Source organism: Tasmannia lanceolata, unplaced genomic scaffold, assembly GCF_043159265.1.
Source record: "Tasmannia lanceolata isolate RefF3 unplaced genomic scaffold, GAP_Taslan_0.1 ptg000016l, whole genome shotgun sequence".
In the NCBI taxonomy this organism is placed as follows: Eukaryota; Viridiplantae; Streptophyta; class Magnoliopsida; order Canellales; family Winteraceae; genus Tasmannia; species Tasmannia lanceolata.
Window position 1 is genome coordinate 7032049 of NW_027518693.1, and position 17238 is coordinate 7049286.

Genomic DNA, 17238 nt, shown 5'->3' on the forward strand with positions numbered 1-17238 from the left:
TATATGAAAATTATTGCTCTATCTATTTTATGGGAGAGAAGTCTTCCGGCTTTCCGTTTTGTCTCGGCCTTTGACTTATGGGAGGGTTGGAAGGAAGTTTGCTTTAGTAGGGAGATTCGGCCTTGGATCGCCCAGAGATGGGAGGCCCCGCCTAATGTTTAAAATTAACTTTGATGGGTCAAGTTTTGGGAACCCGGGCCCGGCCGGGGTTGGTGGATTGTGTCGAGATGCTTGTAGCGATGTTGTTTGGGCTTATTCCGGCCCTCTTAGAGTATGTGATGCCTTGGAGGCCGAGGTGAAGGCGGTATATCATGGCATAAAAAGGCTTAATAAAGATAGCTTAATAGCATCATGGCATAAAAAGGCTTAATAAAGATAGCTTAATAGCACTATAGTGGAGGGTGATTGAATGAATGTGATTCGATGGTCGAGGGCGTTGGTGTTGCCTCCTTGGAGATTTTCTTCTATTTTTGATGAAATAGGTGATTTAATCGCGAGCTCTTCTATAGTTTTCAACCATGTGAGGAGATCTCCAAATGGGGAGGCTGACTCTTTGGCTAAGGTTGGGGTTTGTCGGTTTGAGTTGGAGTGGTTCGATTTTCTTCCTCCTTGAGAGTTGTCTTGTTTATATTGTTGTACTTGGTTGTTTTGTTTCTTTTAATTTTGGAAGTGGTCCATCTCAGACCGCTCCTTTCTTAATGAAATTATCCTGCCATTTCAAAAAAAAAAGATTTATAATTTAATTTGGATTTCCCAAACATTCCCCAATTATGATTTATAATTTAACTCGAATTTTCCAAACATTGCCCATGGTACGTGGAAACTAGCCAATGGGGTTTTCAAATAATTGAGCTTAATAGAGATTAAAAATGTAGGTCAGAGTCTTCAGACATATTCCTAGAGGTGCAATAGGGTTAGCAATAAAGAGTCAGGTTTCCTCTTTTATAGAACAACTATTATAGAACAACTATTATAGAATAATGTAATTTGTAGTATTTGACTTGTTTATGATTGTTTGTGAGTGTGGCTGGGTCTATATCGATTGCCATGTGATCACTTTGAACCAGACATTGTTATTGTATGAATAAAGTCTGGCTAAAAAAGATTGCTTTCATAACTGGGTGGTTTGTTACATTTCATGTGCAAAGATGTTATTGATGGACATTTTTATCATTTAGCATCTCCTTGTCACCTTTGAGGTTGTGAGTCTTGTTTTCATTTGTTCGATTTGTTTCTCCATGGCAGGAAGCTGTTTTCCTAACTGTTAATCTTATCTTTGAAGATCCCGGAGTGCAAGAGTTACTTGCCAAACTTTACCTTAAAGGTAGTTTTTTACTTTTATCACCTCGTATGTGTTGAGATGCTTTGTTTTTATTATCTCTTATTCTAGGGAGAAAACTTCTCTTGCACAAGTATCTCATGGCACCTTAGATGATGGATAATATACGGGAAGGTACCTAATGCATTAGAAATTTTGTACATAAGGGCATGCGTGGTTTGGCAAGAAAATGGCGGACAGGAAAAAAAAATTTAATGGCAGTGGAAAGGAAAATATTTTCCAAATTTTTACTATTTTCTGTTGTTTGGTTTACGAAGAAAAGGATTTTTGAGTAGATAGATTTTCCAAGCTGGAAAGAAGCCGCCATATTTTCATCAATTGAATTCCATACTAAGAAATTTAAACGCTTTCCATTTTTCGTCATATACCATTGGTAGGAAAAAAGTTGAAATATTTAATCAGAGAAATAGCAACAATTTATTCATAAATAAAAATAAAATAAAATCTATACATTTCTAGTCTTTGTGGACTATTTATTGTGGGTGAAAGGGGATTCTACAATACCGTTGCTTAGGAAGCTAACAAATGCCTGGGACCGTGGTGCCTTTCCAGTATGCTGTCACGAAATAGAGACCTCCCTAGGAACTTATTACCCTTCTCACACATCCCACATAATGCTAATGGGATTGCATATGAGTTGGCTAGAAAGGGTATTGATGGCGAGGTGGTGATTGTAGGGTTAAAACCTCCCTTTATTGTAATTTTGTATAGTTTGTTGGTGTTTTATTTTTATTTTTAAAATTGTGTTTGTTGACATTTTGATCCGTGCATGCAACATTTGGTCATTCTATTTTGTGATTTTCCTTTTCTTTTTTGAAATTCATTGCACCTGGTTATAGGTTTACCCGCCATCCCCCATATCATAGTAGTTGGTTGCGAATTTGTATTAGCTATTGTCAAATTGATTCTAAGTTCATAATTTTGTTACCAGCTCAATTTTATTGGCTTCTGAGTGGGGCTTTCTCTTTTATAAATTTCAGAATGGTATGAAGGATTGGTTACTGAGTATCTAGTTGCTACATTTGGTGATTATTTCGGCGATGTGAAGATGTAAGTTTTTATGTCCTTCATAATCAATGAGGACAAGACATTGGATTGTCAATTCTTTTGACTCTTGTGCAATATCAAGTTAATGCATGTCATTTCTTGGTAAGCTACTGAATATGTTTTCAGTCATTATTTTGAGTTCATATCCCACCCTGAATGTTCTAAATAAGTTCTTCTATTTTTATTTATTATTGCTTGGTGAGTTCTCTCTATTTGATCTCTTATAATCCAGGATGTTTCTACCCTTTGACTTCATTAGGAGTTAATTGTAGTCTTTATAGAAGCATTTTATGAGTTGAAACTACGCTTGGTCTACAAGATTAGTAATGGAAATGTCTTATTATCTCGTTATTGCAACCAGTTTTAAATTTCTACCAAAACCGACATGAAACAAAGGGAATGTTTCTGTTTCCATCCCCACTGAAACCAAAACGACCGAAATGCATAAACCCAAACGGTAAGTTTAATAGTGTTATACTATATTAGTATGTATTACATAATTATATTTATATGAATTGCATGCAGAATGTGGTGCATGTATTATGTATAAATATTTATATGAATTACATGTGAAATTTCGTGTCCACTAAATTATTAGACTTGTGCGACAGTGCATTTCACTAGGTGTTCAATGCTTTTTAACCAGTATGCATGGTTGTCTTGCTTATGTTTATGGTTTCTAAGTGTGTATTTGTGCTTATTCTAGCATTTCCTGAAGTTCCATCTTTCGATTCTATGACTTGCATATGTTTTCTTGATTTTACAGTTTTTTCACTGAAATTTCCAACCGAAACCAAAACTTTTTTGTTTCTGTGGCAATCGAAACCAAAACTGAAACCAAAATTTAGAATACTGATCGCAACCACATTCAAATAGCCTGAAACTTCCTAATTGTCCCAATGCTATTCTTTGTTCTGTTTATAATCTTTTATAATCATTTTACATTTCTCAATTTGTGTGTGTCAGGGGGCCATGCTCATATTTCTCATTTTTACATGATTTCTAATATTTCATTCATGTACTAAGTCAATATTGTCGCCTATAAATTGGTGAATACATTCTTCTGCAAATTTATGAGTAGATACTATGTCCTATCTCATTAGTGAAGCATGGCATTTTCGTAGGTAAGCTAGGACCGAACCTCTGACTTCAAGGTGGAAGGCCAAAGCCTTTACCATTGAGCTAGAGGCTCAGTCACATTATCAATATTTCCTTGTCCTAAATGTTAAAGCCTTTCATTTCACCCGCTTTCGTTTTCCAGCCTCCACTAAAAAACTATTAACATTTTTGCCTCCAGTCAAAAGCTTTCAACATTTCTCACCAAGGTTTTGGTTTCAGTTTCGTTCGCCATGGAAATGGAAACATTTCAGTTTCGGTTAGAAATTTTGGTGGAAATCCTATAAAATATCGAAAACATATGGAAACATATGTAAATGATAGAATTCAAAGATGAAATTTTATGAAATGTTAGAATAAGCACAAATACAAGCATAGAAACCATCACATAAGCTGTTTTCCAAAAAAAAAACATCACATAAGCAAGAAAACCATCCATAATGGTTTAAAAACATCCAACACCTAGTTACATGTACTGTCGCGCATTTCTGATAATGATAATTCATATAAATATTCATGCATAATACATGGTTTAAAAACATCGAACGCCTAGTGACATGTACTGTTGCGCATGTCCGATAATTTAGTGCATACGAAATTTCACATGTTATTCATATAAATATTCATACATAATACATGCACCATATTTCTCTTGCAATTCATATAAATATATTTATGTCGCACATACTACTATAGTATACCATTATTACACTTATGATTTTGGTTTATGCATTTCAGTCGTTTTGGAATGGAAGCGGAAACATTTCAGTCGTTTTGTGTCAATTTCAGTGGAAATTTAAAACCATGTTTCCCACCAATATCAATACTTTGCCAAGCATCTCATCTTTCTTTGCGTGAGGTTTCTGCCTACGAGCTCCATATAAATCATAAGATATTTCACATTTCAGTTGCACCTAAAATATCCTTCCTCATATTTAACTTAATATTTAAGTTAAAAACTGTTGATGTTCCAAATCATATCCATTGGTGTAGGCTGACAAAATAAAATGTTTATCGAGTTGAAATGAATCAATCAATCGATAATAACCCAACGAAAGGCTCCAACATGATGCATTCTCCAATTGGTTTCATTTCATGGAACGCAATGTCCTTTCCTACATGTCCTATGAGTTTCGTTATTACAAATTGAAATTAACAGATATCAGTTAACTTGTGTTAAACTTCTTAATGGTGTACTGTATAATCATTGCATATTTACTATGGAGCCATAAGTGCTACTTAGATATTGCATGCAGTTTAGCCTTATTTTATGTTAAACTTATCGCAACTACATATTTGTTTATTGATGCTTGCCTACTGATATTTCCTCAAGGTACATTGAAGAAAGATCATTCAGAAGGTTTGTTGAAGCTTGCCTAGAGGAAACAGTTGTTCTTTATGTTGACCATCTCCTTTCTCAGGTTTATTTTTTAATGATTCCCTACAGTTCTTTTCTGGTAAAATATTCCTTCTGAGCATCTTTTATAACTGTGTATTTCTTTTATGACACATTCATGTCTTTAACTCCTATTGTTAGAGGAACTACATCAAAGAAGAAACCATTGAACGGATGAGGCTTGACGAAGAGGTTGTCATGGATTTTTTTAGGGAGTATATCAATGTATCAGTAAGTGACACTCCTTGCTTTAGAGAACTGTCTTCAAGAGCGTGTTGTTGCGTTCAAATGTTTGTAATGTTGTAAATATTGATCAATATTGCTAAAAAATTGCTAGTTTACATGAACCAATATGTTTTAATGTGTATTGGTTCAGAGGCAATATGTTTTAATTGATATTGGTTCAGAGCAAATATGTTCTATTGCATCTAAGTATTTATCAGCCCATATGGAAACTTGTGTTTCAGCCTCCTGATCTCATTTAATGTGGGTTATGTTTATTTATTCCTTGTGCATGTAATTTGGCATCATCATAAATTGATGAAAGGAACCAAATATGATTTCCTTTTCTCATAACTCATAACCTATTGATTAATACTTCTATTGGTTTATTTTAGAAGCAGGCTACTGAGCACTGGGCCACTTGTTGTAGAGTCCAACATGAGTTGCTTAAGGAGGCCTAAAATGAAGTCCTAATGGTTCTGAACTAACATTGCTTGGACCTAACCAATTTATCTCGGTCTTTCAAATGAAATAAGTTATGGTGGCTTCTAGTATTGTAAATTTTGCAACAAAAAGTTGTTTCATCACCAAATATTTCTCTTTTTTTATAATGAATTGGCACAATCAGTGTACATATATCAATTAATCTTCAAACTATGAGGTCATGTGCATTGGGAGTTGTTGTGTGTGTGTGTGTCTATATATATATATATATATATATATATATATATATATATATATATATATATATATATATATATATATATATATATATATATATATACGGCTAAAATGTAGCCCATGTGTTGTACTTTGTCACTATGTCATTCAAGTCCAAACATGTCATCGAGTTAGCAGCGGACAAGATGAAAGAACAAATCTTATCTAAACACGCAAGCATTGCCAAAACAACACGAATGGAAAATAAATACAATAGATTGAGAATGTTGTGGGGGAGATCATTAGAAGATTACTGTAGTATGAACGAAAATACTACTGCTTGGTAGTAAGTCACAAAAGAACCACAAAATATTTCTGTGCACAACGAGTATTTTGGTAGTTATTTACTTTTTTTTACTAAAGGTAGCCTATATTTTCTTAGGCTCTTGAATAATTTTACTCGAGTGCTATCACTATGTTTTAGGTGCACATTATTCCATGTGGTTTAAGTGTATTTTGTCAGTTAAGTTGTAGGGAATTTTTATTGATTTTATGGGGGCTTTAGGGTCACGGTAAAAAAAAAAATTTACATTTTTTCCTTTTTTTTTTTTTTTTTTTTTATGAACTGGCAAGAATTGTTATTAACAAAATCAAACAATGATAAGGGCTAGGATCAAGATGGTTCGATGAAAGAAACAAAAAGATTTGTTTTACTGATACATATATGTCTGTCTATTTGTTTTACATTTGTAGTAGAGAATGTGTCAAAAGGAAGAGTGTTGATCTATATGTTGTTGTAGGAAATAAAAAAAGGTGGCCTCATAAATAAATAAAAATTGAGCATTAAAAATCTGCAGAAAACTAATAAAAATGGAGCTAAAATTGTCCTTGATCCTCGTGAACAAACATATAATGTGTCAAATGCTTTATATGAATTTTTTTTCAAGATTATATAACTCTTTGCCTATACTGAACATGACTAACATCTTTCCCTTTTCATCTTTTTTATTGTGATCATTCTTGTTTAGACCTCAGTGTAAATTTTACTGCAGAAATTTGAACAGCGTAGCTTGTTTCCTTTTTCGTCCATTTTGTTTGTCATGGTTTTTATTTAGAACCTAACTTTGTCAGAATTTTTACTTCAGAAAGTTGAAAACAGAGTGAGGGTTCTGAGTGATTTAAGGGAGCTCGCCTCGGCCGAGAGCCTGGACACCTTCACACTCATCTACACAAATATTCTAGAGCATCATCCCGACTGCCCGGTGAGTAGAGCATCAGCTAATACAATTGTTCATTAATGTTCCTTGTGGCCTTGAGCTGAAATAGTGACTGTTTACCATAGTTTAGAATATCAATCAATATGAATCACATTAGGATTTCGTTAGTTTTTTACAACTTTGTCTTGTATGGTCATGGCATAGCTCATCATTAAGTTGATTGTACCATACTGTGGACTAATCATTTTAAGTTCTGACTTATACCTTGATATACAGCCTGAGGTTGTCGAGAAACTTGTGGGATTGCGAGAAGGCATTCCGCGAAAAGATGCCAAGGAGGTAATTACATCTTTCATTTTCTATTTAAAATTATGATAAGAACTCCATTTATTCAAAATTTACTGAAGCAACCCAACAGAATGACAGATACACTCCTGAAATTCTCCGGTTTTTTGTCATTTTTAAGGGGCACATACCACCCTGAATTTTATAATAACAGCCATCGGCCATTACAATGGTTTCGGTTTTTGCTGTTCGATGGTTAAATTGCTTTCGTTGTCTTTTAAGTTGTTCCTAGAAAATGACCATTAAAGGTTACATTACCTTTAAAGAGGGGCTACTGTTCAATGGTGAAATTGCTGGTATAATGACAGTCAACATAATACATTAAGAAGTCATCCAATGGCTGCAATTTTGGGCATTGGCTCATCAACATGGTCACTCACCAGATCAACGGTCTCTGTCACCTTATTCATCAGTCATTCTTGTCATGGGGATGGTGTCTCAGTGCACTATGACTCACTCAAGTCATAGTAACATTTTCCTTTGAAAATCTTTTAAAAGAAAGAAAAAATAGAACATAGTGGTTGACACATTGTTTTGAAACAGGGAGATATGGGTAAATTCACCCTTCTCTCACCTTCTCAATTTAATTCATTTTTTCCCTGATACAAATGGCGTCTCTTTCTGTTTTGGGGTGATCATCAGACATTGGCCTGTTGAATTTGGATTGTTGTTATTTTTGAGTGATTGTACCGGCTTTCCTTTAAATTTTTAAAACTAGAAAAAATTTAAAATAATATTTCAACATTTCCAATGGTTCACTATGACTGAGGAGATTACATCTGCCTTCTCTTATTTTAATACCGGCAATCCTCCCTCCATGTTGAACTTCCCTGATTGGCTGTTGTTTATTTTTTTTTATTTTTTGAATTGCAACAACTAATGAGAACAGTGTTAAGATAAAGAGAAGAATGTCAATATAAAAAAAACAAGGGAGTGTCGATATCATCTATCCTATGACATATTTTCCATTCTAAAGGTCATGTTTCCAAACTTTCCCATCTGTGTTTATTTCACTTCCCTATTATTATTCTTATTAGTTACAAATTGGAACTGTTTTGTCATGTTTTTTTCGTTTTGTTTTTTGAATGGCAGAAATTGGGACTGTTTGGAGAAGGTTTTCAATGTTAAATTTGTTTTCTTGTTGTTTCGCAACAGGTTGTGCTGGAGTGCAAGGAAATATACGAGAATTCTCTTGTAGGTGGGAACCCCACCAAGGGAGGTTTTGTCTTTGGAAAACTGAAATGTATCTCACAATCCAAAGCCTCTTTATGGAGGAAGCTGACTTAACTTCACCTGAGAATTTTTACTGCAAGAAAAAAAGAACTGAAGGACTGTACCATCTTTTAATATTTTCTTAAGTGATCTTTTTGCCTTGTATTTGCATAAATATATATTTCATTTTAGGCAATTTATTGTAATTTTTCTACGTATTATCTAAGGGTCTCTTTGGTACCTCTAAAGATTATCTACATATAATTTTAAAGAAAAGTGTTCCTGCGCAGCTGCGCAGGGAATTACCTGCACATTAGTAGCTTTTCGATTGGTTCGTATGGCGGGTGCACCTTTGCGGGGTCCACAAAAAGCGACCAATCGGTGACTTTTTAAGCCACTAATGAGCAGGTAAGTCCCTCTGCGCAGGAACACTTATCTCATAATTTTATTTGAAAATGATTTTGAACTTAAAATGTGATTGGAGTTGATAATCTGCAAACCCTTTTTCCAATAAAGGTACTCTTGATTTTATGCTTTTGTTGTTAGCTTTGAAAGGTTGTTTAAATTCCCAAGATCTAATTAGTGCAGTGGTTTGGATCATCACATCAGAGAATTTTTTGGCTGCCTTTGATTTGAAAGATCCATCTATAATGGAACTGACTTTGGATTGACAACTTGAGTATTGATGATTGAATGATCTTAATCACAAGATGAATGGAGATTTTGTTTATTTTGCTGAAGACCATCCAAGTAATGGAGATTTTGTTTATTTTGGTCATTGTCACTTCGTCTCCTACCTGCCCATCTTTTTCCAAGGCAAATTATGTTCATGCATAGTATAATGATTGTTGTTCAATGATCCAAACCATTTATCTGCTGGCCCTTTCTTATGAATGGTCATGCCCTTAAAATCTCCTCCATCAAATTACTACAACATTTCACCCCATTTAGATTAATCAATAAAATATGATTGATGGTCCCTAATAAATCCCTTGTAAAGTAATCCTTCTGAAATCTGCGAACCCTAGATTGCTTTTTAACCCTCTCATTAACCATGAATTACAAATGATCGATATTTCTTATTCTCGTTATTCTTTCTCCACCAATTGATGATTATGATCACCTTGGCCCATGCATGGCCGATCACAATCTCTAACATAAATTCGTCTGTCAAAGGTGACCAATATTCATGTCGAAAAAGTGAAGAAAAATAAATCTAAAACAAACTTATGCAGAACATGATCTATCTCCGGCCATGACCACAGGATTCAATATTCTCAATAATAAACTCAATCTCCCTGTTGAAACGCTCTCGTCATGCAATCACCATCCATAGATGGAAGGATCATCTAATCTAAGCGAAAGGTATGCACATATTAATGGAATCACAAGCTCACTCTTGTTAGATCTGAGCCTCCAGTTAAACTAATTAAACTAGAATTTCTTAATGGGATTAATAAAATTGATTATTTAAACACCAGTTAACTAAAACCCTAAATATGACCCTTAAGAGACTAAAGTGACAATGTGAGCCATGCCCAGTCGAGAGAGAGAGGCGAGAACAATGCAGAATGAAATGGGAGCAGACACTTGTTTTGCTAGGCTGTGTTAAGAACTGTTATATGATGGATGCGTGCAGAAGTACCAGTGAGAGCAACTTGTTTAATGATCCAAACCATTTTTTGCTAGGCCTTGCTAAGGATCGGCCATGCAGCTAACTTCTTTTCCACCCATAGCAAGGCATAGAAGATCAACTATTTGGAACATTGAATATATAACCCTCACTTGATACTTCTGCCAATGTATATTTTTCCCATGGGAAAGCATATCCATTGTGTAATAGCCCTAAATCTAAAAGTCTAAGATGTAATGAAATGGGTAAGCATTCAATACTTAAATCCCACCTCTCATTGCCGAAGTATAGGTTGTTAACACCTTCATCATTGATTAAATGGATCGAAACATCAATAGAAGAAGAAACCATACATGTTTAGGGGTGGAGGTTTTATTACAAACGGTTCGAGAGGGTTCCCCTCTTCCCTTTCTCATAAAGGAACTCAATCCCCATGAGAAATTAGGGGTCGAGAGGGATCTTGTCATTCATGAATGTCAAATAACTTTCAGTTGAAATGAAACATGAAATTGTGATGCTACCCATGTCCCTATTTCTACTAGATCACAAAAGAGAATTCATCTGTACATTTTAGAGGAAAATGCTGCATTCAAAGGACTAAAGCACCATATTGTTATGTCTAGAGTACACTTAACTGGATTCCTTGAGGCAAGGCATCACTCTCTCCTCCCACAAAATTACCCCACTTTGGATATCCCATCTCCATGAGGCAAGATGCAAGATATCATAAATTCCATGAACTTGTTTGCAGGACGCAGATGATCGCCATTTGTCAAGCATTTTACACAAATTATAACCTTACAAAAAAGATGCTGAGCTCAGGTCCATTGTTCCCATCCGGGCTAAGCATGTAGAGAGTCTCGGAGTCTCTCGAACCTATGACGCGTTCGAAATGCGCCCTCATGTATGCCAATTCGCCATCTGCTCCCTCGGCATCGGAATTCCCTGGGAGAACACCGGCACCCATAGAGACCGCCTTGAGAAGCTCCATGACACCGAGATCCTCCTCTGTTGCATCCCTTTTAACTCCGTACCTGTTGAAGTATAAATAATTAAATAACACCATATCTAACATCTTAATCTTTTGGAGTAATGGTTGTTTCACATAGTATTAGAACTATTGCCTCACGGCAGGTCCTGGGTTCAAAACCCAACGACTCCTTGGTATTAAATAATTAAATAACATCAACTTTAACAGTTTAAGCTTTTGGAGTAATTGGTTGTTTTACAGTACCCGCTCTTCTTCCCATTGCAATACATTGTCCATAGGGGCTCGTCTAAGAGCTTCATCCTCTCTTTCTCTGATCTCTTCTCGCACTCTAGTGCAATTCTAACCATGCCACTCCCCATCTCCTTTTGCAAAACATTGGTTTGCATTGCTAGCTCCACCACCACTGTTGGTTGGCACCGCGGGTTCTCTTGGATTGACAAGCTCACCCTCCCCTTTCTGTAGCCGAATAAAGTTCCGGTCACCTTAGACCCCGTCAAGTTCCGTCGGCTTTCAGGCACGCCACTTGGCAGCGTCGGGAGCTTACATGGGGGCGTCAAAATGGGGAAAGATCGGAAAACAGATCGAAATAGCCGAAAAACCTTGGTAGATTTCCCTTTCTTCCTTTGGGAAGGCTGAATGAGGGACACTGGTGGGCGGGGGAGCGGTGGTGGTGAGGGAGATTGTGTCGGTTCTTCTGATGTGGCCACGGGCCCGCTTGCTGTTGGCTCTCCCATGTTAGGATTCTCACAACCTACCATGGGAAGAAGCCATGAGAGAGAGGGACGAAGAGGGAGAATTGGTTCAAAAGTCGTTAAGTTAGTTCGGCATATTTTTAGAGTATTTGGGAATTTGGAGTTTTGTTAAATTGGTGCATGACCTTAGTTTTCGGGCCCTATTTTTGTGGGTTACCTATGGTCTATGTTTTATGAGGAATGAATGAAGGGCGCCCCTTGTAAGTTACTATTTACGCATCCATTTTCTTCCATGTCTCTCGGCTCAGTTTTAGGTCAACCCTCTCATGGTTCTCTGACTAAGGAACTCCAGTACTCTTATATTCCTCTGCTTCTTGAAAGGAAACCCTCATAAGAAAAACCAAAGCCTTTGGAAAATTTTAGTTATAAATTCCAGCAAACCCATATATTTCTTTGTATCTGCATTTTGATTTTTGAGTCTTAGGCTCTGTTCACTTGCGTTTCCGGGAAAGCAAATCCTTGGAAAACAACCTCTTTTTTCCTTGACAAGACAGAATTCTGGTGTTCACTTGCTTTCCTGAGAAAGTAACAAGTCTAGGTGGAAAATGTCAAATAAAGACATGAAAATTACCAAAAATGATGTGGAAATGTCTCTTTTCTCACAAGTGTGGGAAACCAAATCCCACTATTTTGGTCGGATTTGCTTTCTCGGGAAAACTAGTGAAAAAATGTGGGCAAGTAGTTTCTCGGGAAACCTTTTCCTGCGCAGTTCTTACGCACGTGAACAGACGCGGGAAACCTTTTCCTACACAGTTTCCGTGGATTTCTTTTCCTAATGCCACGTCAGATTCCCGGGAAACCTTTTCTTTTCCTTTCCCGGGAAAACAAGTGAGCAGAGCCTTAGGGAGTAGGGCTGATGATTCACAGCTCCATCCTCAGAATTTAGGCTTTGAACCCGTTTCTGACCATACCTAATAGGCCCCACCAGTACTTTTTCACAAGTACTCTCTCTCCTTTCTATTTATGAACAGGAACCCTTGGTGGGGCCAAGAATGAATTGTAAATCTTTGAAGAAGGCGAACGCCATAAAAAGTGTATTTTTTTTTTTTTAAATCACTTGAACCCAACTGGCTCAAAGATCTACACCATAGAATTATTGGGGCCCAACATTAATAGGCTTTGCCACTAAAATCATCTCTGTAGGATGATCCAAACCCTCTGATCAGTCTCTACAGAGTGTACAGTTAAGATCATCCTATGGGGATGATTTTTGGAGAAAGGCGGGCCTAACAAATGAAGAGTCTGGATATTGGGATATTGGAATAAGGTGCACCGCAATGAATTTTTTAATACATATGCGTTATGTGTTGTCCGGGCACATAATTTAAAAAATAGAGCGGGGTCAACTTGTAGAATGATCTAAACCATTTACTTGTTAGGCCTCAATGTAAATATGTTGCTATAGGCAAGGTTTTAATTTTTTGGTTTCGGTTCCAATTTCGGACCCCACCGAAATCCGAAATTTGGTATTTTAGACCAAATTTCTGAAATTTTGTCACAATTCTTTTCTTCTTTTTTTTAAATAATGACATTTTCTCGAAATTTCAGACCGAAATTTTGAAAAAAGGGCTCTAGGGTTAGGATCATCCGATGGAGATGATTTTTGGGGCACAGGCTAGTGACATTGGGCCCGACAACTAAACGGTTTGGATCTTCGAATTAGATGAGCTTCAATATATTTTTTTTAATTATATGTTCCCCCACGCACGGACACTATATGCAGTGGGGCCCACCTATTGTATGGCATCTATGTGCATACATCATGTAATGTATATATTTTAGATTATTCACCTAGGCAACTTTGTTAGAAGATCCAAACCATTCATTTGTTTAGGCTCAATGTAAACAGGCTGTGCCTCAAAAATCATATACATTGGATGATCCTAATCCTCCGATCTATAGATATTTAAATATTGTGTCATAGTATTAGATTAGATAGCTAGGATCATGTAGGGAGATGATTTTAGAGGCAAGGTCTATTTACGTTGGATCACAACAAATGAACGGTTTGGATCTTCGAACAAAGTGGGCTCAAGTGACTTTTTTCCAAAGATCTTAACCATTCATTGTTGGCCCTACAAAAGGTTCATGGGGAGAGAGAGAGAAAGAGAGAGACTTGTACCGGTTGTGAGTACATGAACCGGTTGTGGCTTCACAACCCATAAAGATGGGGTGAATTTATCCTTGAATGGGGCGCGAATTTATCAACCCCCTTCTAAGAATTCTCATTCAAACATGAAGAAGATCCATCTCCATCAGTAGAAATCTCACCTTAGGTACGCTCGAGTGCCAAATCACATGGGTCCCACATTTTTTGTGGTCATCTAAACCATTCATTTGCAAGGCCTCATCATAGATAGATTGATTAGGATACTATTCACCGTTGAATTGGGTGTGTGGTAGATTACATAGTTTGGATAGATTAGCGACTAAGTTAGATTTGGTCTACCCTAACAAGTAAACTTGATAACGAAGGATATTGCACTAGTTTTTGGTAATTCAGGTTGGAATTGTTGGACTTTTTAATCCAGTTAAGTTTCAAATATTAAATATGGGCTGTGGCTTTTAAGGTGGCTTTTTTATATTCCTTGAACACTCCAAAAGTCATTACTTAGATAAGTGAATGAGTTAGACTAATGGATCTATTTAATGGTTTACATTAATAGATTCATGATAAGCTTTGACTCTTTGTGAGACTCTTCATGTTCAATTTAACGTGACTCTTTAGTTTTCTCATTAGTGGTGTGCCTTGAGTGCTCTCATTAAGGGTGATTCTAGAAGATGAAGAGACTCATGGCTTGCTTCTATAATGAGAGAAAAAGTACAGCTTTTCTTATATCGAGACAAGAGAGAATATAAAAGTTCTCTAGCATTGTTGAGGTGTGAGAAGGGAAAAGCCAACCAAGGGTGTGTTCCATAATTTTAGTGTGATTTGTTCCACTATTTCTGTGTGAAATTAAGGTCCATATAAGAAGCCTCAAAGTGCTGTGTGATATTGGTCCACCGTAAGATCTTGTGAGATTACGTTCCATAAGAAGATTGTAGAGCCTGATTTGCTTAACCAGAGAGACTCGAAGGTTTGCCTTTTTTCGATAGGTGCACACCAACACTTAGTTGATATTCTGGAGACGGTTCAGTCGTTAAATCTTGCACCAGAATAGGGCCGAATAACATCTTAAGCGAAGTGTTCGAGACGTACAACATTATCTATTCTCGGTTTGGTCTTTTCACTTTTCTCTAAATTCTTGTTATTGTAGTTCAGTGTTCTATAGTTTTTTCCCCTAAGTGTTCCAACAGGAACTAAGATAGTGTTAGCTTGTGATGGGAAAAAGGGGGAAAGGTGGTACATTATTTGAAGGTATGATTGTCCCAAGCGAAGCAAATACTTGATTCTTGTCCAATATTCTCAGAGATATTGTGGGCATGCTACACACTAGGTACCTTTTTATATTCGTTTAATTAGTAACAAAACCATTCCTAGTTACACTAGGTACCTATTAGGAGTAGAAGCCCACATGGAGTGAGAAACAAAACAAAACGCAATACCGGACAACCCTATTGGGGCTGCTCTTACTTGTCTACTTGAAGATAGGACAGCAAGCCAATCCAATCCGTATTGTCCTCTTAGAATGGAAAGGGTAACTCCATAAAAAAAAACCCTTCATTGAAAAAGGGCGACTCCATGCTAAAGCCCCTTTATTTTTTATCAAGTCACACCAAAGGTTCTTTCAGTCACTTACTTGCCTATAATAGACAAGTTATCTCATCTCTCACTATCTTCTTTAGGGTGATGTCTTCATCTAGTCGCGTCTATCTCAATCTTTTATTCCTTTCTCCAGTTTCTAGGGCTGCAACTCGGGTCGGGCTTTGGAGAACCCAACCCTACCCAAGAAATATCTCGGGTCGGGTCGGGTAGGGTTTTTTTTTCGGAAAACCCACGATTCCCAAACCCGGCCCTACTCATGATAAATCTCGGGTCGGTTCAGGTTGGTTCGGGTTTTTTCACGTTGACGCAAATTTTTAAGGAAAATTCTTGTTTGGCAAGGCAACTCAACTCATAGAAGCAGAAATTACACTCACATTACACTTGAATCAAACAATGATGTAATTACACTCACATTATACTTGAATCAAACAATGCTGTAATCAAACAATGTTGTAATTACAATCAAACAATGCTGAATCAAACACTTGAATCAACTCAACTCATAGAAGCAGAAATTACACTCACATACAGTAACAGTGGATGCGTGGGTTTTCACTTTTAACTTTGGGATAATCACATTTACACCCCCTCTAGTTTCTGACACATCCACTTCCACCCCTATAGTTTAAAACGTGACAAATACACCCCTGTAGTTTCAATTTGTTTAAGGTTTGCCCCCTCAGCTGAAGGTTCGTCCATAGATTGAAGGGTTAGGATGATCCGATGGAGCTGATTTTTTGGGCACACCATATCTATGTCAGGACCCATCAAATGAACGCTTTGGATCATCCAAATAATGTGGGCCCCTACCCGAATCCAAACACTACCAAAAAATCATCCAAATAATGTGGGCCCACATTGTTTGGATGATCCAAAGCGTTCATTTGATGGGTCCTGACATAGTTAGGGTGTGCCCAAAAAATCAGCTCCATCGGATCATCCTAACCCTTCAATCTATGGACGAACCTTCCGCTGAGGGGGCCTACCTTAAACAAATTGAAACTACAAGGGTGTATTTGTCACGTTTTAAACTATAGGGGTGGAAATGGATGCGTCAGAAACTAGAGGGGGTGTAAATGTAATTATCCCTTTAACTTTTAACTAACAATAGAAAAAAATATACATACTATAACTTATGTAACTCGGGTCGGGCCCCTTCAAACCCGGCTCGACCCGAGATTCATGCGGGCTTTTGAATGCTGAACCCGGCTCGACCCAAAACCCATGAAACCTGAACCCGACCCAGGCTATTTTCGGGTCGGGTCGATGCGGGTCGGGTTTTACCCGGCTCGAGTTGCAGCCCTACCAGTTTCTGTCTGCCATAATCTAACTAATACATTCAATAGCTGGAGTGATTTCAGTTTCTTTGAAGGTCCAATGTGATTTTCAAAATTTTGAAGAGGCATTTTAGTAAAAGTACATGCGAGAAGCTTAGCATGTGAAACACATGAGTTGCTAGATCTAGTCCACCTAAGAGTCAGTGGCTGTTAGGATCCATCCTAACAGCCATCTTTTGGGCCCTGATTGTGCCACATGTACATGATCAGATCCACTGATCTGACCGGCGAGCAAATATCCGGTCAAATTCTGTTGAGAAATCCT

General features: G+C 37.0%; 2 protein-coding genes across 2 annotated transcripts in view; one reads left to right on the forward strand and one right to left on the reverse strand.

Moving 5' to 3' along the window:
• Nucleotides 1-8768, forward strand: part of SEC6 — a 34968-nt gene extending 26200 nt beyond the window's left edge. Inside the window, exons 19-25 of the mRNA XM_077357077.1 lie at nt 1246-1324; nt 2320-2389; nt 4836-4923; nt 5040-5129; nt 6926-7042; nt 7274-7336; nt 8498-8768. Of these exons, the coding sequence (XP_077213192.1) occupies nt 1246-1324; nt 2320-2389; nt 4836-4923; nt 5040-5129; nt 6926-7042; nt 7274-7336; nt 8498-8629 (639 nt within the window). The 3' untranslated portion in view covers nt 8630-8768. The remainder of the gene's footprint in view (nt 1-1245; nt 1325-2319; nt 2390-4835; nt 4924-5039; nt 5130-6925; nt 7043-7273; nt 7337-8497) is intronic.
• Nucleotides 8769-10522: 1754 nt separating this feature from the next.
• On the reverse strand, nt 10523-12017 carry LOC143848985 (protein MIZU-KUSSEI 1-like). Its single transcript, XM_077358027.1, has 2 exons — nt 11422-12017; nt 10523-11221 (listed from the first exon to the last, which is right to left on the reverse strand). The coding sequence occupies exons 1-2, from the start codon at nt 11934-11936 to the stop codon at nt 10978-10980; spliced, it is 759 nt and encodes a 252-aa protein (XP_077214142.1). The 5' UTR covers nt 11937-12017; the 3' UTR covers nt 10523-10977.
• Nucleotides 12018-17238: the final 5221 nt, after the last annotated feature.